General features: G+C 41.1%; 1 protein-coding gene across 1 annotated transcript in view; it reads left to right on the top strand.

Annotated features, from left to right (window-relative positions):
- Positions 1-23,661, top strand: part of UNC13C (unc-13 homolog C) — an 829,386-nt gene that overhangs the window by 332,902 nt on the left and 472,823 nt on the right. The window contains exons 8-9 of the mRNA XM_040342717.1: positions 6,866-7,093; positions 12,930-13,071. Coding sequence (XP_040198651.1) covers positions 6,866-7,093; positions 12,930-13,071 — 370 coding nt within the window. The remainder of the gene's footprint in view (positions 1-6,865; positions 7,094-12,929; positions 13,072-23,661) is intronic.

The following is a 23,661-nucleotide window of genomic DNA, read 5'->3' on the forward strand; positions in this document are numbered from 1 at the left end:
TATATGAAGAAATTAATCCAGAATTCACTGCGCTCCTCAATGTCGTTATTGAATATTTCACATGCACATCACAGACAGTATGGGGACAATAAATATTAATGCATTTTGTATTTTATAAACAGTGCTTACTTGAATAAGCGCCGTTTATATCGCAAAACAAGTTAACATTTATTGTCCTCATACTGTCTTTGATGTGAAATATTCAATAAATATTCAATAAAGAAATCGAGGAGTGCAGTGAATTCGGGATTCCTTACCTTATTGTATCTACAGATGGGCTGTATTAGCCCTCTTGGGATTTGTTTGCAGTGAAGTTAATCTAGACAGTTCACCTGGAGAAGCACAGGATGTTTCTCTTTGTTTCTCTTTGTTCAGACTTTTCAGAAAGTTATTGATGGGTCCACTTTCCAGAAATTCAGCCACTTTCTAAAATGTGCTAGCTTAATATGGGTAGTCCACCCTGTAGACATTTCTCTTTAATTTGCATCATATACATAATAATGTGTGCTGGTGCCCTATAATGTCATGCCTCCACCCCTTATTTGCATATACAAAGAACTAAATACATGTTTCATGGGAATGCAAATGTTGTACCTCATTTAAAGTCACGTAAAAAAAGTTTTTATTTCTCGCTTTAAAGCGGACACGACACTGATCACCGCTCCCGATCACAGGGAGCTGTGATCAGTGTCCTGTCACTAGGCAGAACGGGGAAATGCTTGTTTACATTAGCATTTCCTCGTTCTTCCTCTCTGTGAGACGATCACAGGTATCCCCGCAGACATCGAGTCCGCGGGACTGGCGGTCAGACTTACAGAGCTTGCAGCGGACAGACTGATTTTACTGTTGTGGGTTTAGTAACACTTTAACTACTTGCCGACCGCTGTCGACTATATACGTTGGCAGAATGGCACGGCTGGGCAGATCGATGTATATATACATGTCGCCTTTAAGGCCCAAGGTTGTGGTCTTAAAGGCGACATGTATATATACATCGATCTGCCCAGCCGTGCCATTCTGCCAACGTATATAGTCGACAGCGGTCGGCAAGTAGTTAAAGTGTTACTAAACCCACAACAGTAAAATCAGTCTGTATATGCAGTAAAGCATGCTTGTTATACTCACTGTGGAACCTCTGCATTGTACAAAAAAGCTGTTTGATCCTGTATGCGCAGATCCTCCTCTTCTTCCACTGACTCCAGAACATGTCCGGATAATACAGAGCTTTTGGAGTCACTCTGCACATGCTCAGTTTGGTGTATATGGATAGAGAGGTTTTTTTTGGTTTCTTGGGAGAGTGCATGTGATCAACACAGGGCCAATCTGCACTGTCCAGACAGAGGGTCAGAGTCCTGGATCCTGATAGGACAGCTCAGTGCAGTACAAGCTTTACCATGAACTAATAGAAGCCACAAAGATTGCTAAATACTGCTGATGAGAAAATGTATTCAGTAGTTTATATTTACAAAAATAATTGCATTTTCCATGTTCTGTGTACTGTGGGAGACCCGATATAGGGAATTCAGGGTCCTGGGTTTAGTAACACTTTAATTATCACAAGCCCAAGGCTTTGGACTCCTGTACCTGTGCCTTCTCTTGTATTGCTTTGTTGCCTGGACTCTGTTTATTCCACTGATTGCTGCCTTCCCTGATCCTTGCTAGGTTAATGGACTCTGCCACTGTCTGCTGCTAGCCAGCTCTGACCACTGCATGCTTGGTATCCAGCCAGACACTAGTCCTTGTATTTCCTGAATTCTGTACTTGCCTTTTCAATATTTTTGAGGCATCTGACACGGTACATGAACTCTCTACTCCTGGGTTGCTGGGAAGCATCCCTGTTCAGTAAATATAACACTGCATCTTACTTCCTGGAGGCATGCATGTAGCAGTAGGAATACTAACCTCCATGAAAAGGTGACAGCTATAGGTGAAACTGTGCAAATGGCTTGCTACAGTATCTTTGCAGAACAAGATGTGAACTAATCAACATTACAGTAGTGCTATCCTCTGCTCATAGGGAGCATATGTTGTTAAAGCAGACAGACCAATGCATTATATATATGGCATAGATGTTGCTGTAGTAAACAGAAAAGACAAGGTAGAGAACTGTAAATTATATACTTTTTTTGTGCCAACATGGTTACCCTCCTCCAAAACTGATGTGTTTGGAGATTAAATCTGTAATAAAATTCAAACCAAAAATTAGCTATTATGTGAGAACATTTTAATCGGTCTGGTACCCAATAGATGAAAATGCATTGTTTGATAATAAAACTAATATTCCATTACACGTACCAAAACCTCATAATGACAACCAATTTAACCTCTTGCTGACCAGCCGCTGTGATTATACTGCGGCAGGTTGTTTCGTTCCCTCAAATCGCCATAGCTGTACGTTGGCTCGGGAACTCGCTTTTGTGGGCGCGCGCATGCTCCCAATGGCCAGCGGAGGAGCCAATCAGCAGGACTCGATATCCGCCGGCCACCCGTGATCATTCCCCGCAGTGACAGAACAGGGATCTGCCTGTGTAAACAAGGCAAATCTCTGTTCTGACAGGGAAGATCCTTTCTTTCTGCTATGCAAGAAGACGAATCTGTGTGTTGTCCCAGTGAGCCTGCCCCCCATACAGTTAGAACACACAGTAAGGGAACACAGTTAACCCCTTGATTGCCCCTGATATTAACCCCTTCCCTGCCAGTGTCATTAGTACAATAACAATGCATATTTTTAGCACTGATTACTCTAATAATGTCACTGGTTCCCAAAAAGGTTAGGAGTCTGATCTGTCTGCCACAATGTCGCAGTCTCGCTAAAAATCACTGATCGCCACCATTGCTAGTAAAAAAATAATAATAAAAATGCCATAAATCTATCCTCTATTTTGGAGACGCGATAACTTTTGCGCAAAATATACGCTTGTTGCAATTTTTTTACCAAAGATATGTAGCAGAATACTGAAGAAAGTTTATTTTTTTATTTTTGGGGGGGGGGTATTTTATAGCAGAAAATAAAAAAATATTTTTTTTTTTTCAAAATTGTCTCTCTTTTTTTGTTTATAGCGCAAAAAAAAAAAAAAAAACGTAGATGTGATCAAATACCACCAAAGAAAGCTCTATTTGTGTGGAATAAAATTACATCAATTTTATTTGGGTACAGTGTCACACAACCACGCAATTGTGAGTTAAAGCGACGCAGTGCCGTATCGCAAAAAAATGGCCTGGTTAGCAAGTGGGTAAATCGATTTGGGGCTGAAGTGGTTAATGTTCCCATATCCTGCTTTTGGAAAATATCAGACCACCTATTGAACTTTTTTAAATTTCAATGCATGTACATATAGAGTTGATGTAAAAAAAAAAAAAAAAAAAGAGAGAGAAAAATAAACAGTCAACCAGTAAATATATCCACTTCAAAGTTTGCTGGGAATTTTTTTTTCTTGGCTACATTTACATGTAATAGAAGTTTGATAAATAAAATGACGACAGCTAATATGAACAAAGTAGTCCAAAAATATAGTAAAAAATCAGTTCTGTTACTGATTATGTTTCTGTTGTATGTAGAGATTTTAGCTGTATACTGATGCATAGAAAATATAATCAATCCACGCCAACATCCTTCTGACACATATTGATAATTGTGGATATTGGATTAATTCTGAAGGACGGCTGTTTAACAGGCGTGAGTATTTAATGGTTCTCACCCTGAATGTTCAGTGTCATGTTTTAGATGCAGCTTCATATGGAGCATTAGGGAACTGGCCAAGCGTGTGAGGATGCCTAGTTTTCAACAGCAAATATTTCCAAATTAATATGGATGATTCAGCAGGCCTCAGTTTTTATTGCTCGATTACAATGGGTGTTATCATATGCAGTCAAAAATACTTGTAACCCTTCTGCATTCTACTAAAATGATTTGGTTTATGCCCACATTTTCATCACAAATATTTCCCATCACCATTAGTCCTGACAAGAAAAGACAGGCTATCCCTCTTGGGTAAGCAGTCAGTGATGATTTTACCCTCACTACAATTTATTGATACTTTGGTATAATGCATTGTTTGCTTTGTTGTAGATGATACTATACAGTATCTCACAAAAGTGAGTACACCCCTCACATTTTTGAAAATATTGTATTATATATTTTCATGTGACAACACTGAAGAAATTACACTTTGCTACAATGTAAAGTAGTGAGTGTACGGCTTGTATAACAGTGTAAATGTGCTGTCCCCTCAAAATAACTCAACACACAGCCATTAATGTCTAAACCGCTAACAACAAAAGTGTGTACACCACTAAGTGAAAATATCCAAAGTGGGCCCAATTAGCTATTTTTCCTCCCGGATGTCATGTAACTTGTTCGTTTTGCAAGATCTCAGGTGTAAATGGGAATCAGGTGTGTTAAATTTGGTGTTATCGCTCTCACTCTCTCATACTGGTCACTGGAAGCTCAACATGGCACCTCATGATAACTAACCCTCTGAGGATCTGAAAAAAAGAATCGTTGCTTTACATAAAGATGGTCTAGGCTATAAGAAGATTGCCAAGACCCTGAAACTGAGTTGCAGCATGGTGTCCAAGACCATACAGCGGTTTAACAGGACAGGTTCTGCTCAGAACTGGCCTCGCCATGGTTGACCAAAGAAGGTGGGTGCACATGCTCAGCGTCATATCCAGAGGTTGTCTTTGGGAAATAGACGTATGAGTGCTGCCAGGATTGCTGCAGAGGTTGAAGGGGTTGGGAGTCAGCCTGTCAGTGCTCAGACCAAATTTGTCTGAATGGCTGTCATGCCAGAAGGAAGCCTCTTCTAAAGATGATGCATATGAAAGCCTGCAAACAGTTTACTGAAGAAAAGCAGACTAAGGTCATGGATTAATGGAACCATGTCCTGTGGTCTGATGAGACCAATATAAACTTATTTGATTCAGATGGTTTCAAGCATGTGTGGCGGCAACCAGGTGAGGAGTACAAAGACAAGTGTGTCTTGCCTATAGTCAAGCATGGTGGTGGGAGTGTCATGGTCTGGGGCTGCATGAGTACTGCCAGCACTAGGGAGCTGCAGTTCATTGAGGGAACCATGAATGCCAACAGGTACTGGGACATACTAAAGCAGAGCATGATCCCCTCCCTTCAGAAACTGGGCTTCAGGGCAGTATTCCAACATAACGACCCCAAATACACCACCAAGATGATCACTGCCTTGCTAAAAAAAAGCAGAGGGTTAAGGTGATGGACTGGCCAAGCATGTCTTCAGACCTAAACCCTATTGAGCATTTGTGGGGAATCCTCAAATGGAAGGTGGAGAAGCGCTAGGTCTCTAACATCCACCAGCTCCTTGATGTTGTCATGGAGAAGTGAAAGAGGACTCCAGTGGCAACCTGTGAAGCCCTGCTGAACTCCATGCCCAAGAGGGTTCAGGCAGTGCTGGAAAATAATGGCGGCCACACAAAATATTCACACGTTGGATCCAATTTAGACATTTTCACTTAGGGGTGTACTTACCTTTGTTGCCAGAGGTTTAGATATTAATGGCTTTGTGTTAAGTTATTTTGAGGGGACAGAAAATTGACACTGTTATATAAGCTAAATACTCACTACTTTACATTGTAGCAAAGTGTAATTTCTTCAGTGTTGTTACATGAAAAGATAAAATATTTACAAAAATGTGAGGGATGTTCTCACTTTTGTGAAATACTGTATAGTATTATCTACAACAAAGCGAATGATTCATTATACCAAGGTATCAATAAATTGTAGCGAGGGGAAAATCGTCGCTGAATGCTTATGTCCTGAAGAAGTAGCCTCTGCTTCAAAACTTGTAGAGGATATACAGTACATCGCAAATAATATGCCTTCAGCATTTGTCTGAGGCTACTATGCGACCAGTTAGACATGTTTATATAACTTACTATCTGTTGAGGTTATAATGAATTGCTGTTTAATCACACATTGCGCATCTATGTCTTTTTAACAGTTTTGTACAAATAAAATGTATATATTTTTTATATTTTTGTTAAGCAATTGGGTACCAAGATAGTACATTACTCTTCCTACTGGGGGTTTTGTAGGGGCCACCCCTAGTTACTCTTTCCTAATATCCAATTTAGGAATAGTGGTACCTCTTTCACCTTCTAAACATGTACATGTATAGAGGCTTACATGCTTCTCCACAGACCACAATAAAAACCCGGCAGAAGCTCTAAATTATTCCCTGTCGTATTCAAGGCAAAATAAAAATAATTGGGCTGGAATTGGGCTTTAACAATGTTGTTTGGCTTTATAGTTGTGTTAGCAGTTGTGTGAAACTGAGAATGAATAAATAGCAGCACTGGAGGGATTATAAAATATCAGAAGCTGTTATTTGTGTAATTTTACTGAAACCCCACAAAATTCAAATATTAGTGAGAAACTATCCCTCAACGACATTATGACTATTATATGAACGTATGATAAAAAAAATATATGGAAACAGATTTTGGTGCGTTTTGGTGTATCTTAGATTCAGCCCTGGTTCACACTGATGCTACTTTGAAATCGTGCTACTTTACTTGAAGTAGCGCGATTTCAAAGTAGCAGGGTCAGCGCGATTTCAGGTGCTACTTGATAGACATTTGTGTGGCTTCATACACAGATGTCTATAGAAATCGCACCTGAAATCGACAAAAGTAGTGCAGGAACTACTTTTGCAAATCGATGCGGTGCTGCAAAATCGGTGTCGCACTGATTGGAACAGTGCCATTGCCGCTAATAGGCTGCGACTTGCCATGCGATTTGATCTCTCAAATCGCATGACAAATCGCTCCAATGTGAACCTAGGCTCAATTAATTATTACAAATGTAAAAAGAAATGTGTGTTTTTCTCTTAAGGAGCTGCAGAAAAAAGTTCCAAACATGGTGCAGAGGACAAAACACAACATATCATTATGGCAATGAAAGAACGAATGAAAATCCGAGAAAGAAACCATCCAGAAGTTTTTGAGGTTATTCGAGAGCTTTTCCAAATATCCAAAGAGGACTTTGTGCATCATACCAAGTCAGCCAAGCAAAGTGTTTTGGATGGAACGTCCAAGTGGTCGGCTAAAATCAACATCACAGGTCAGACAGCAATTCTTTTTTTTTTCAATTCTTTCTTTTTTTCTTAAGTAAACATTTTTTTGTTTTAAATAATAAAAAATGTGAATGAAGATATGAAGATCAGCATTTAGATCAGATGGTCAAGTATCCACTAGCATTTTCTTCATTACCAGCATTTTAAGAATATTGATTTATAAAGTAAGCATTTTATAAAACATTTAAACATTAGACCAATACCGGACAATTTTTAGCATCTCAACAGCTTTGAGACAACTTTCAAACTTATAAAGGTATCCTAACATCAACCTTTTATTGTATATGCGATAATTTTGAAAAACTGATTTAAAATGTTTTAGATGTTTAGAAAATCATTGTATTTTAGTCAAGATAAGTCCACCCAAACCTGATGAGGGCTGTTAGCCAAAGACATACTGCATATATATATATATATATATTTCAAATAATATTGAAAATGATAAAAAAAATTAAATCTGAGCCATGTGTGCTTTTCTTTCTGGTAAAGTGGAACTAAACCCCCCTATACTTTTCTGAAATGGAAGCTTCCATTTTTGCTTCTGTTTGATTTGCAACTGCCATGGTATGCACATGTGATTAGTTATGACACCAGCTATTTGATGGTTTTACAGTTTGGATGCGAGCACAAGCAAATGTGACAGTTAGCAGTACCGGCATGCCATAAATGTAACCGTTAATTTAATGAGTTTAGTTCCGTTTTAATAATTACTTTATAACATAGAAGTGTTGTAAATGCAGGGGAACGTAAAGGATTAGTTACCATTTTCTTTTTTTTTTTTTTTTTTTTTTTTTTTTTTAGTGTTCTTTTCAAATGTTTTTTTATTGTATTTTTCAAAGATACACAATAAAGCACAAATAAGAGTCATAACAATACAACAGTTTCTTAGTCATACTATGTGTTCAACAGTGTGCCTGGGTAGGCTTCAAATTATCATTTTACTAAACAGTAACCATATAGGGCCTTAGTCCAGTTGGATAGTGGTCAGATGCTTAAACAAGTAACTAGCAATCCCTGTTTACCCCAACGGGATCATGCTGTAAACAAGGGATTATGGCTCATTATCTTATATTATTTAATAAAATCAAAATTAACATAAAGGGGTATCAAGGGAAGGAGGGGAGGGGAAGGTGAGTAGGAAGTTATCTTTTACATCCGGTCTAGTTTAGGAGTGTAGTCGTTCAGGAACACACTTAATAATTATTAAAATTCTTCAGAAAATTTGAGGCCCTAGGATGAGTAATCCATTCATTCCAATTTTTAATGAATTTACTTATGGTTCCTTTCCTATGTGCTAACATTAGCTCATAGTGAGCCTGAGTATTGAGTCTCTGGACAACATCAGATAAGTTAGGTGCTATGGTAGATTTCCATAGTTTTGTTATGGTGAGTCTCGCTGCTGTAAGGAAGTTGGCAACTATAGTTCTAAATTGAGGAGGATAGACATCTAGATTTAAACCTAGTAGGGCTAATTCAGGTGTGAGTATTTTTAGATTACCAGTGAAAGATGCGATAAAGGAGGATACATTATTCCAGAAGCTAGATAAGGTTTTACAATCCCAGAGGGTATGTAACAAATTGCCAGTGTGGGATTCACATCTCCAGCATATGGGGGAGGAGCTAGGGAATATTTTGGATAGTCTGTAAGGGGTCAAATACCAGCGGTTTAGTATTTTCTGGGCGTTCTCCCAATGTTCTACACATGCAGAAGAAGAACTGTTAATATGGATGGCTTTTTGCCATTCTTCCCACGTAAAAGTTTGTGATAGATCCTTCTCCCATTTAATCATATTTAAAGTTTTGGTTTGAATTGGAAAAGATGAAAGTAGTTTATATATATGGGATATGCCTCTCTTCCCACTTATTTTATAGGAAGTGAAGAATTCCCACAGCGCCCTAGGGAGTTCCACACTTTTCTTTGGGTCAAAGTTTTTATTGAACGGTTTGGCTATGAGTTTATTCGTTATTTTATGTATGTCATCGGGTGATAGATGATCAAAAAAATTGATTCCCTGTTTGGACCAGGGTGTGGTAGTAATTCTTACTTTACAGTAATCGATTACTCCTAGTGGTATTGGCATTAGGACTGGGTTACATGTCGGCTGTAATTTTGTTAGAGCAAACTTCCAGGCTGCCAGAGTAGCTCTAATTGTTAGGAAGTTGGGTGTATTAATTTTTGGTAGAGCATAGCAGGCCATGGAAAGGGAAAATAGATCCTTCCCTTTAGACACTTCTCGTTCAATGTTCAACCATAATTTATCATTTGAATATCTGAACCAGTATCTCATTTGATCAAGGAGTGAGGCGAAGTAATATAGGCGTAAATCTGGGAGGTTTAGGCCTCCTTTAGCTTTAACCAATGACATAGTAGATAAAGCAATTCTAGGTTTCTTTCCCAACCAGACCAAGTTGCTCAATTTCGAGTTAATTTGTGTGAAAAGTTTAGTCGGTAATGGGATGGGGAGGGAGCGGAAGTAATATAGAATTTTTGGTAACATCTTCATTTTAAAGGCTGCTATTCTTCCAATCCAAGATAGTTGTGTCTTTTTAATAGACTGTGTATCTTGAGTGATTTGAGTTAATAAGGAGGGATAATTTGCTTCATACAGTTTATTAGGTGGGTAAGTAAGTTGAATCCCAAGATAGGTAATGGAGGGGTTGTCCCAATTGTAGCTAGATTGTTGTTTTAGTTTAACAACTAGGTCTGGCGGGATGTTCATAGGTAGTACAAAACATTTACTATGATTAATCTTATAATAAGAGACTGATCCAAATTTATCTAGGATAGCGGTTACCTCTTCTAGTAGTGTGTCGGTAGCAGATAAAGTTAAAAGAACGTCGTCCGCGAATAATCCCAATTTATGTTCTATTTGACCGACCTTGATTCCTACGATATTGGGGTTAGATCTGAGAGATATCGCCAGTGGTTCAATTGCTAATGAGAATATAATGGGTGATAAGGGGCATCCCTGTCTAGTACCGTTTGAGAGACTAAACTGTTTAGATATACTTCCCGATGTAAATACCCTAGCAGATGGTGTAGTATAGAGAGACATTATGGCTTCAAAAATAAATCCTGTGAGACCAAATTTCTTAAGGGTTTCCGCTACATATCCCCAGTGCACTCTGTCGAATGCCTTCTCCGCATCCAGTCCGAGAAGCAGAGAAGGCATCCGACCGCGCTCTACATGGCTAAGTAGATTAATCATCCGTCTGGTGCTATCCGGGCCTTGACGTCCCTTCACGAATCCAACTTGATCTGGTTCAATCAGATAAGGAGTAATTTCTAATAGTCGATTAGCTAGAACCTTAGCAAAAATTTTTAAATCAGAATTAAGTAGCGTAGTTACCATTTTCAACTAATAAATTAGACTACAGACACCCATTATATTGTTTTCAGTTAAAGTTTGAATGCAAGGGAGGGCTTAGCTTTGTTCTCAATTTTACTATTGCTAACTGATTACTGTTTTGATATCCAGCCTTTCATTGGGTTCAAGTTTGTTGCAAACATTTGAGGGACATTGGACATACAGGATGTTTTGGGGCACACAAATACTGTAGCTGCTGACTTTAAATATTAGGGCACTTACCTGTCCAGGGAGTCCACGATGTTGGCACCCCAGTTGATCTTCGGTTCAACTTACGTGTGCTGCCGCCGCTATTCCTGGTAAGTAAACCAGGCAGTGAAGACTTTCGGCTTCACTCCTGGTTCCCTACTGCACATGTGCGAAGTGCAGTGCACATTTTATTTGGCCAGGAAAGAGGAGGGGGGGCCGAACTTCCGGGAGATTGGGCCACAGCCCTTCTCTGGAAGTGGGGAAGGGGACCTGTCAAAAACAGGTCCCCCTGTTCCCCCTTCCCCTGAAAGGTGCCAAATGTGGCACCGGAGGAGAGAGAAAGCATGTATGAGAGAGTTCCACTTTTGGGTGGAACTCCACTTTAAATAAAGCAAATATATTACAAACTTTCTGCCCCGACCTGCTAACTTTAGTGGGGGAGGGGAGGGGTGGATGATGGTACAATAGAAGCTGCTGATGCTTTTTATTAAAGTGAAACTACTGCTGAGCTCTGATGAAGAGGCCTCTGTAGCCTTGAATCGCGTCAGCCGGCAGTGACACACCTCCTTCCCCCCCATACGGGATTGTGGCTCGAGGGGTATTCATCGCCATACCGTTGTTGACAAGCCTTTTACACTATGTTGTTTTATGTTTTCTCATTTATTTATTAAACTGTCAAATGGTAATACACGAGGCTGGTGCGCCTTTCTTTCTTTTCTCTTTAAACCTATCAATGTAACAGTGTCCCAAAACAAATATATTCAAAGCATACTGTGAATGATAACTGTCAGTTATTTGTGCTCTTAACCGAACTGTCAAGCCAATGAAATGGCTGGTGTCATAATTGATCGCCTGCAGCACCATGGCAACTGCAGATCAAACAGAGGCTAATATAACAGCTTCCTTGACTGTTAAAGTGGTATTAAAACACATGTAAGGCAATTGCATAATGGGCTAGTATGCATTGCATACTAGCCCATTATGTAATACTGACTGTACCTTAGAATGAAGCCCTGCAGCGACACGCTGTCACCACTAAGAGGGCTAGCATCTTCCCCCAGTCTTTCTTTCGGGTTTGCAGGCTCCGGCAGTGGGAGTGGCTGGAGCCACAAGGACGTAACTCGATTTACGGCATGAAGCTCTGAAGGTCTGGCATGCTATGCCGTACCTTCAAAACGCATGTGCTGGTGATGTCACTCGCTGTATCCAGGGTGAATATCTCCTAAATGGTGCACGGTTAGGAGATATTAATTTTACCTACAGGAAAGCTTTAATGTAGGCTTTCTTGTAGGTAAAAATCACAAAGTAGGTATTACTGCCGCTTTAAAGCGGAGGTTCACCCAAAAAACAAGTCAGCTTTATACGGCGCCTGCGCACAGTCAGCTCTACACGGCTCCTAGTCGGGAGACAGGCGCCGTATAGCGCCATATAGAGCTGACTCGCAGTTCGGCTAGTTTCAGTCTTGTGACGCGCCTTATCCGCCAGGGGGAAGTCCCAGATCACATTGCACCACTGCATAGCAACGCCTACTCCCGCGGGAGCTAGTACCCGGAAGCCAGGTGAAAAATAGCGATAATACAGTATGTACAACCCCCCAAAAAAAAAACAGCATACTGTACATGTTTGAGGTATACAGAATGTAATGTTATATACTTGTTTTTTGGGTGAACCTCCGCTTTAAGGACAGGAGGGTTTAGTTCCACTTTAAGGCAGAAAACTGAAAGATAGTAAAAAGCTGATCAAAAGATGAAGTGGAGCTTAGAACAAGTTCTCCCTCCCTGTTTTAGCTCCACCTCCTTTCATCCAACTGTCAAGTGTCAGAACTTCAGTGAACAGTAGAGGCTTAACCATTTGATAGTTGAATGAAAGGGGGTGGTGCCAAGAGGTGGTAGGACTTATAATCTACTATTAACTTGTGTAGTAGCTGAGGACGAAGTACAAGTTTGGTCCAAGGTCTCCATAGACACATAATTATTAAAAACTAACATGGGCACTTACAGGTACCCTAAGTTAATTGAACTTCAGCACTGTTATCTATATCTTACAAATATTTTCGGGAAGGCCACATTCATAATAAGCTGTCAGTCAGTTAGCACTTAGAAAATATAACTGCTCATAGGTGTATCTGCTAAACTATATTAAGATATAATGTTGCACATTTTTTTCATTCATGATTTCTTAACCTTAATGTGTTCCCACATTTAGATCTGATTACATAGGACACAATGTATATACTAAAATTGTATTAATTTGATTAACTTTGCAGTGGCTTGTGCTCAGGGGTTACAAGCAAAAGACAAAACAGGCTCAAGTGACCCTTATGTGACTGTCCAAATTGGGAAAACCAAGAGAAGAACGAAAACCATATTTGGAAACCTAAATCCAGTGTGGAATGAAATCTTTCATTTGTAAGTATCTAAGCTCATAACGAAGGCAGTGCTTAGGGGTCCTCTATCTGCTTACTAATAAGAGAGCATGACAGCCTTTAAGAATCAATTACACCGTTAATCCAATACAGTGTCATTGGGTAGTGAATTATATTGAACGGTAATTTATTAGTGTTGTAGATCTTTGGGTTAATCAATTCTGTTTTACTGTACAACAGTAGTGTTGAATAGCTGATAGAGAAATGATTGTCCTGTGCACTGATTTAGTAGATGAAAGGTTACACTTATCTTTTCTTATGCAGAAAGGTTACATCAACCAAGAAAAGGGTACATGTTTCATTATAGATTGGTAAATTCAGTACAGAGCAGTAGTTAGTTAATTAGGTGCAAGTCACACTGGTTTACCCTATGTTCTAATGTAGGTCACCACATTTGCCAAATTGCTTTTGACTCAGACTCTGGCCTCAAAGTTTATTATTTAGCAGCAAGGCTTATACTTTCCGATAATTTTCAAAATTCTAAAAACTGTAATAGAGTCAGAGGCTCAACCTAGTCACCAGAATGCATGAGAATTTGCAAATCTGCAAAGACACTTGACTCCAATGACATCATCCACATCAAAGCTTTATTATTCCAGGACAACCACAAGACTTTGAAAACAACTTTTAACCAAAAAATAAGATTTAAATAATAATTGATTTAAAAGGTTGGAACCTCATATATCACATTACACATTACACAGTATAAAAACAAAATGTGACTACACCATACCTAAAAATTCAAGGCAATAAAAGGTATCCTTTAACTTCACGTTTTGTTGATGGTGAACATAGTACAGTGATATGTTATGATGAATCATACTAGTTTTTGTGATAAAAAAAAATAAAACTTTCAAGAAAGAGACAGTTTATTTGGTTCATACAATTCCATTTAGTATAAAAAATGCATTTGAATATACGGCCTGACTCATTAAAGACTGTAAAATTATAGATTAACTTAAAAAAGTCACAAAGTTGGTAACATATCCAGTAATAAAATCTCATAGAAAAACATGCATGATGAACTGTAAGGTCAGATTAACAGAGCATTATAAGGACACATGCCCGGGAAATATATGTGAAAGTTAATTTGCTGGAAGCTAAGCAAGCTAGAAAACAACACAGTGTAAGTTCTAAAAACTGAATATTCAAAAAAATTTGATTAACCCCAAGGTAAATACAGCAGCCCATGATTAAAAAGTCGTTTATAATTGAGTAAACATATCAGTATGGCAATTTTCTCAAAGAGCTGGGATCAAAATCTAGCAATGTATTCTGCGGTTTGCTATTAGGTGACTAATTATGTATGCTTAAAGTAGATGTTTAAAGGTGGTCAGACTTGGTTGACAGAGGTTTTAACAGAGTGAACCATGATAATACTGTCATGGCTACTTTTATATCATAATTGGTCATGCATGGCTATCTATGTTTCCTGCAATAAAAAAAATAAATATTTAATTATATTTTAATAGATTGTTTCTGTAAAGAATAAGCAGAAATTATAATCTTTTACTAAATTATAAGGTTATTCTTGGATCTCTCCAGAAGTAACTATTAAGCATTTGCATTGTTTTAAATTTGCCATTTGCAAAATGTAACACGTATTAGGCCTCGTACAGGCCTCGTACAGACGAGCGGACATGTCCGATGAAAACGGTCCGCGGTCCGTTGGGATCATTTGGTCTGATGGCTGTACACACCATCAGACCAAATTCCCTGCGGAGAGATTACGCGGTGACGACGCAGTGACGTGGCGGCGATGTGGCGGCGACGTACGCGACCCCGGAAGTTCAATGCTTCCACGCATGCGTCAAATCACTTCAACGCATGCAAGGCATTTCGGCCGAGCGGACATGTTCGATGAGTCGTACTGACCATCGGACATGTTTCTTAGCATGCTAAGAAACATTTGTCCGCTGGAAACCTGTCCGGTCGGCCGGAAAATTGTCCGGTCGGCCCTACACACGACCGAACATGTCCGCGGAAAGTGGTCCGCGGACCAGTTTCAGCAGACATGTTCGGTCGTGTGTACGAGGCCTTAGAAGGTTCAGTTAGCTTGCTTGCACTACATGGCTTTGTTCCGAATATAGTCTGGTATAATGTATGATCGCCAGCTGTATCCAGTGGTCATAATGCACCAGAGATTATCCGTGATGACTGTGCGAATGTTTGTAATTTCCACACGACAATTTTTTATTTATTTTTTTTATCAATAAACTCATTATTATTGCAGACAAATATGTACTTTAACTATGTAATTAGGCACTTGGCCAAAGTTCTCATTCAGCCATACAAAACATCTCCTAGATGGCTTACATCCGAGAGTCCTCACAGAACTCAGTCAGGTTATATCCAGACCGCTATTCTTAATCTTCATGGACAGCATACTGACAGGATTGGTACGAGCTGATTGCCGAAAAGCCCACATGGTAACAATATTCAAAAAAGGGCAGAGATATATACCAGGGAACTATAGACATATCAGTCTAGTGTTGGTAGTCTGTAAACTATTTGAGGGGATGATAAGGGAGTATAACCAAGAATTTGCTGATAAAAACAGTATCATTAGCAGTAATCAGCACGGGGAAGTACTAGGAAGTACTAGGAAGTACTAGGAAGTGAGCTGCCATCTGGACAAAGGTAGGCCAGTGCATGTGGTGTATCTGGATTTTGCAAAAGCATTTGATACAGTCCCCCACACATGCTGAGGTCTGTAGGCGTGGACCATAAAGTTTGTTCTTGGGTAGAAAACTAGCTATGGGGGGTTGTGATAAATAACGTATACTCAGACTGGTCTGGAGTGGTTAGTGGGGTTACCCAAGGCTCTGTCCTGGGAACAATTCTGTTTAATGTATTTATAAATGATATAGAGGGTGGGATAAAAAGCTTGATCTCAGTGTTTGCTGAAAAAAAAATATACAGGGCAATAACAACACAGCAAGATATAGAAACTTTACAAGAGGACCTGAATAAATTAATGGAGTGGGCAACTAGATGGCAAATTAAGTTTAACATTGTCAAATGTAAGGTAATGCACTTGGGGGGTAAAAATATAACTGCAAGTTAGTCATTAGGGGGATAACCCCTAGGGGCTTCCAGGATGGAGAAGGATCTAGGGGTCCTAGTAGAAGACCAAAGCCAGCTGAATATTAGCATGCATTAAAAAGGGAATTTACTCCAGAGATAAAACAATTATTCTGCCACTTCAAGTCTGGTTCGGCCACATCTGGTGTATTCCCTCCAGTTCTGGTCACCAATCCTCAGAAGGGATGTGCTAGAGCTGGAGAGAGTAAACGGAAGGGAAACTAAATTAATAAGGGGACTGGAGGGCCCCATATTAATTATTATATTATAAGAGACGACTACAAGTGCAAAATGTATTCTCCTTGGAGAAGAGACGCTTGAGAGGACATATGATAGCGATATACAAATATCTCAACAGTGATCCCAGCATAAGTATAAAACTTTTCAGTACCAGGGAGTGTAAGAGGACACAGGGCGACACAATGAGAATGGAAGAGAAGCGGTGTATCCTTAAGCTGCATAGGGGGTTTTTCACTGTCAGAGTGGTAAGGATGTGGAACTCTATTCCACAATCGGTGGTGTCGGCAGGCAGTATGGATGGTTTTAAAAGACTCTTGGATGGGCATCTTAGCGAAAACAATATGGGGTATGGGAAATTACTTTTCTACACACACCTACACAGGTTGAACTGGATGGACTGCTGTCTTTTTTCAACTTACCAACTATTTAACTATGATTTATTAAGATTATTACTAGATTAGTCATTTACTGTCTGGGCTGCTTTACACTTGCTTCTCAGAGGCGTTTATATATATATATATATATATATATATATATATATATATATATATATATATATATATATATATATATATATGAATATAAAAAAAATACAAACTGAGAAAAAGATACTCAGATGACACAGTTGACTATACTCGGAATTCTTGAAATATTTTTATAAGGAAAATGCTGCATAAAAATGTGTTGGATTGCAAAATCATTGCATGCAGTTGCACCCTGACCCAGAAACTTTAAGAGAATGCTGTGATCCTGTTATGTTACACAGTTTAGTGCACAGCTTGGATCTTTCCCTTTCTTTGTTATTATTATCACACCAACATGACCTGAATGCCACAATTCTTTACTAATCTAGGAGCTTTGTAAAGTTACATCACTGTTCTGTTCTCCTGTGATTATGCTGTATCAGAAAGCATTGTCTATCTGCTGTGTTTAGTCCTTTGCTTACATCTGATCACATTTTGTGCTAGACCCCAGGGGCTTTACACGAGTTAGACTAGGTGAAATACAAGAAGCTGCAGGTAATAGAATATGAATTGTACACAGTTTTTTTCATGTGGTTTATGTAACATATCCACCACCACGATATTATATTTTAATGGCTAAATAACAAAAAAATCTCAACAAAGCAACGCTGGTAAAATATTATTATTATTATTATTATTATTATTATTATTATTATTATTACACAGGTTTTATATAGCGGAAACAGTATGAATAGCACTTTACAAATGAAAGCAGAAGTACAGTAGGGCTCAAAATGTGTCCTGAGCTTCTGAGATCCCTACCCTGCCCCACACATAATTTTGCCCCTTAACACACCTTCGTAAATTACAGTGCCTTGAAAAAGTATTCATACCTCTTGAAATTTTCCACATTTTGTCATGTTACAACTAAAAATGTAAATGTATTTTATTGGGATTTTATGTGATTAGACCAACACAAAGTGGCACATAATTGTGAATCGAAAGGAAAATGATAAATGGTTTTAAATTTTATTTACAAATAAATATCTGAAAAGTGTGGCGTGCATTTGTATTCAGACCCCTTTACTCTGATACCCCTAACTAAAATCTAGTGGAACCAATTGCCTTCAGAAGTCACCTAATTAGTAAATTGAGTCCACCTGTGTGTAATTTAATCTCAGTATAAATACAGCTGTTTGTGAAGCCCTCAGAGGTTTGTTAGAGAGCCAGACAGGTCAGGGATAAAGTTGTGGAGAAGTTTAACGCAGATTTAGGTTATAAACCTCAAACATCTGAACAACCTCAAATCTACCAAGACCTAGCCAGGCAAACTGACAGGCCAGACAAGGAGAGCATTAATCAGAGAAGCAGGCAAGAGGCCCATGGTAACTCTGGAGGAGCTGCAGAGATCCACAGCTCAGGTAGGAGAATCTGTCCATAGGACAACTATTATGCCGCATACACACGATCGGTCAAACTGATGAGAACGTTCTGATGGACCGTTTTCATCAGACCAAACCGATCGTGTGTAGGCCCCATCGGTTATTTATCCATCGGTTAAAACATTTGACACTTGTTTTAAAATTAACCGATGGATACCTAACCGATAGAAAAAAAACGATCGTTTGTAGGCACGTTCATCGGTTAAAAATCCACGCATGCTCAGAATCAACTCGACGCATGCATGAATTTTTTTCAGCACGTCGTTGTGTTTTACGTCACCGCGTTCTGACATGATCGTTTTTTTAACTGATGGTGTGTAGGCACGACTGATCATCAGTCAGTTTCATCGGTTAACTGATAGAAAAATCCATCAGACCGTTCTCATCGGATTGACCGATCATGTGTACAGGGCATTAGTCATGCACTCCACAAAACTGGCCTTTACGGAAGAGTGGCAAGAAGAAAGCCATTATTGAAAGAAAGCCATAAGAAGTCCCGTTTGCGAGGAGCCATGTGGGAGGCACAGCAAACACGTGGAAGAAGGTGCTCTGGTCAGATGAGACCAAAATTTTACTTTTTTGCCTAAAAGTAAACCGCTTTGTGTGGCGGAAAACTAACTGCACAAAACAAACACCATCCCCACGTGAAACATGGTGGTGGTAACAGCATCATGTTGTGGGGATGCTTTTCTTCAGCAGGGACATGATAGCTGGTCAGAGTTGATGGGAAGATGGTTGGAGCCAAATACAGGGAATCTTAGAAGAAAACATGTTAGAGTCTGCAAAAGTCAAAAAGGACACTCTCTAGATGTGCAAAGCTGGTAGAGGCATTCCCAAAAAGCCTTGCAGCTGTAATTGCAGTGTAAGGGGGTTCTACAGTGTATTGACTCATGGGGCTGAATACAAATGCACGCCACACTTTTCACATATTTATGAAAATGTGGACAATTTTAAGGGGTATGAATGCTTTTTCAAGGCACAGTATCTCATGAAATGACAGTTAAATGTTTTTTTTATGCAGAATTACAGTAGGTGTTTGTGATATTGTGCTTTTAGCACGACAGCGTCGCGCTGATACTCGGCGACAGGGTGCCGAGATCTCGCCGACATCTCACACTCACTGGAATAGTGACAGCACATCCCAGCAAGCGCGTCATAGAAGCGACGGGAGATCCGACTTGGATTCCCGCCAATTCTACACGTGTGCGGCGTTTGTTATGAATCCTGAGGGGGAAGTCCCCGCCGGATTTTAAATAAAAATCCGGCATGGGTCCCCCCCTCAGGAGCATACCGGGCCCTTAGGTCTGTTATGGGTTGTAAGGAGAGCCCCCCTACGCCGAAAAAAACGGCGTAGGGGGTCCCCCTACAATCCATACCAGACCCGTATCCAAAGCACGCTACCCGGCCAGCCAGGAAGGGAGTGGGGACGAGCGAGCGCCCCCCCCCCTCCTGAGCCGTACCAGGCTGCATGCCCTCAACATGGGGGGGTTGGGTGCTCTGGGGCAGGGGGGCGCAGTGCGGCCCCCCCCACCTCAGAGCACCCTGTCCCCATGTTGATGAGGACAGGGCCCCTTCCCGACAACCCTGGCCGTTGGTTGTCGGGGTATGCGGGCGGGAGGCTTATCGGAATCTGGGAGCCCCCTTTAATAAGGGGGCCCCCCAGATACCGGCCCCCCACCCTAAGTGAATGAGTATGGGGTACATCGTACCCCTACCCATTCACCTGCAAGAAAAGTGGTAAAAACACAAATAAACCACACAGTGTATTAAAATATTTTATTTTTCTGCTCCGGAGGCCGCCCCCTGTCTTCTTTATTAGCTCTTTTACCAGGGGGGGCTTCTTCTTTGACGTCTTCGGGTGGGTGGGGGCCGCCGTCTGGTTCTCTTCCACCGCCGGGGGGGGTGGCTTTTAAAAAAGCCCCCACCCCCCCGGCGGGTTTCCTCCGGCGTCTTCGGCGGGGCTCTTCTTCTTCCGCTATCCCGACGGGTCTTCTCAACTCTCCGGGGTTCTCCTTCTGTCTTCGCCGCTCTCCGTTGTTGACTCGGCGCACCCCGGTTCTTCGTCTCGCTGTCCGGTGTCTTCTTCCGTGATGTACGTCTTCTCCTTCCGTGCTGTGATGAGTTCTTCTTCCGTGCTGTGACGTCATGTTCTTCACTTCTCTCCTTCTCCCGATGTTGCCACGCCGGTCCTCCTCGCTGAAATGACGGATGCGCGCCTTGCATCGGACCTATATAGGCCTCACAGTCCCATCATGCTCTGTACCTACCCATGTGATACCTACCACGTGGGTAGGTATCACATGGGTAGGTACAGAGCATGATGGGACTGTGAGGCCTATATAGGTCCGATGCAAGGCGCGCATCCGTCATTTCAGCGAGGAGGACCGGCGTGGCAACATCGGGAGAAGGAGAGAAGTGAAGAACATGACGTCACAGCACGGAAGAAGAACTCATCACAGCACGGAAGGAGAAGACGTACATCACGGAAGAAGACACCGGACAGCGAGACGAAGAACCGGGGTGCGCCGAGTCAACAACGGAGAGCGGCGAAGACAGAAGGAGAACCCCGGAGAGTTGAGAAGACCCGTCGGGATAGCGGAAGAAGAAGAGCCCCGCCGAAGACGCCGGAGGAAACCCGCCGGGGGGGTGGGGGCTTTTTTAAAAGCCACCCCCCCCGGCGGTGGAAGAGAACCAGACGGCGGCCCCCACCCACCCGAAGACGTCAAAGAAGAAGCCCCCCCTGGTAAAAGAGCTAATAAAGAAGACAGGGGGCGGCCTCCGGAGCAGAAAAATAAAATATTTTAATACACTGTGTGGTTTATTTGTGTTTTTACCACTTTTCTTGCAGGTGAATGGGTAGGGGTACGATGTACCCCATACTCATTCACTTAGGGTGGGGGGCCGGTATCTGGGGGCCCCCTTATTAAAGGGGGCTCCCAGATTCCGATAAGCCTCCCGCCCGCATACCCCGACAACCAACGGCCAGGGTTGTCGGGAAGGGGCCCTGTCCTCATCAACATGGGGACAGGGTGCTCTGAGGTGGGGGGGGCCGCAGTGCGCCCCCCTGCCCCAGAGCACCCAACCCCCCCATGTTGAGGGCATGCAGCCTGGTACGGCTCAGGAGGGGGGGGGGGCGCTCGCTCGTCCCCACTCCCTTCCTGGCTGGCCGGGTAGCGTGCTTTGGATACGGGTCTGGTATGGATTGTAGGGGGACCCCCTACGCCGTTTTTTCCGGCGTAGGGGGGCTCTCCTTACAACCCATAACAGACCTAAGGGCCCGGTATGCTCCTGAGGGGGGACCCATGCCGGATTTTTATTTAAAATCCGGCGGGGACTTCCCCTTCAGGATTCATAACAAACGCCGCACACGTGTAGAATTGGCGGGAATCCAAGTCGGATCTCCCGTCGCTTCTATGACGGCTCTGTATCCATCGCGGCAAGCCAGCTCGGCGCTGGCTCCCGCGATGGGGCTCGTAGGTGCTCAATCTCGCTGAGAAAGAGAGCGAGATTGACACAAAATCGGGTTCACCTACTGTAAGTTACAAAAATAAATTTTAACAACAACTTTTACAATATTAAAATAATTTCATTGATCTGAGTGTGATAAATAAAATAAGGATAACATATGATTGGCTACTATGAACACTATACACATCATTACTGCCTTGTTAAGTAAATATTTTAATGTCATATTAAATATAGCATTAAAAAAAATGTAAACCAATGAATAACACTTTCACTGACTTAGGATGCAGAGAGACTTACAGCAGAGCATAGTACTGGGCAGGGGAGCTGGAGCTGCTAACGTTAAGTTTTCCTATTAACAAGCTGATGATTGGTTGCTAGGTGGTAAGAGCAACCAATCACCAGCTTGTTAGTAGGAAAAGTTAACAGCGCCTGCCCCTCCCCCACCTCATTTAGTTCTTTGTCGACCCCTGCTGTATGCCGGCCCTGCTAAGAGAAGGACAGAGAGCGGAGACTGAAAGGAGAATGAAAATCGGCTCCCACTTAACGCCACCTACTGGTGGCACATGCCCCCCCCTCCAATGAGGCTCCACCACCGCCCTCAGCTTATTTCCACCCGCCTAGTGTGAGTGGAAACTTTAAGGGCTGCAGTACTGTTATAATGCAATTCAATACAGGGGGGAATTCGAAAACCCTGCTCGTTAGAGCTTACAATCTAAGAGGGAGGGTGAGGTGATACAAAAGGTAACACCTTTGGGGGATAAGCTGATGGAGAAAGTAAACGTTCAGTATATTAGTTAGAAGCACGATGACTTTGTAGGTTGTTGTCAGTAATTACATTTTCTTTGGGTGAGCAAAAGCCAATAGAAGGATAGGTAGAGAGGGGTAGCAGTCAGACACTGAATGGTTGGTAGAGGTTCTGTGTTCTATATGACTACATCCTATATTTTACATACATCAGGCCAAGAAGAAGTTGTAGCACATGCGCCTGAGAAAGATCACTTGAAACGCGCACATGTAAATTGTTGGATAAAATAATTTGTGGATATGATGCTATATGCAATTTTAAATTTTATGTATTATAAATGTTGTGGTTTTATAGAATTATTTTTGTGTTGTCATTTTCTATATAATTTTCAAAAGTTTGTGGCTACAACTTCTACTTGGTGTGATGTATGGTAAGGTGGATGAGTATGGCAGCACCAATAATGATGGACTGAAGGGAGGATAGCCTATGTAAAGGTAATCCAGTGAGGAGGAAATTGCAGTAGTTAAGCTCCCTGGCGGTATGATTATGTCAGATTTTTGATGCTAAAAGCGGTACAATTGTTTTGCATGGAAATTTGGTGTTTTATATTGTAGGCCTGCAATTCTTAGGAATAACTCACTTAAATCTGTCCAAACAAGAGTCTAGTAGACATCCCAGGTATGATAAAGTTTGAAATACAAAATCATAAATTATAATATAATAAATAACAAATAATAATATAATAATAATAAAAATTATTAAATAATGAAATTAAATCAAAAACACTGAAATTTGCTCAGTTGCAGAATTGTCGCTGTCATTACTTTTAGTGTTTGATGACGAATTTCCCCACAAATCGCTATCGCTTGATTCTGCAAGTGATTCTAATTTATAATCACTGTTTTCTAGCTGGTCTAAAACCACTTTTGACATAAAGGGACAGTTTTTGGTTGCTATGGACAATCTCCAGTTTCCAAGCAGAAAAAACTGTATTTATAATATAAAAGTGCATGCAGGGCACTGAACAGACCACTAGGGACAAAGGGGGTGTGTATTTATTTTATACAGTACTGTAATCTGTAAGATTACAGTATACTGTATGTGTACTGTGTTTTAACTTTTGAATTTGG

The sequence above is a fragment of the Rana temporaria genome, chromosome 3, assembly GCF_905171775.1.
Source record: "Rana temporaria chromosome 3, aRanTem1.1, whole genome shotgun sequence".
Taxonomy (NCBI): Eukaryota; Metazoa; Chordata; class Amphibia; order Anura; family Ranidae; genus Rana; species Rana temporaria.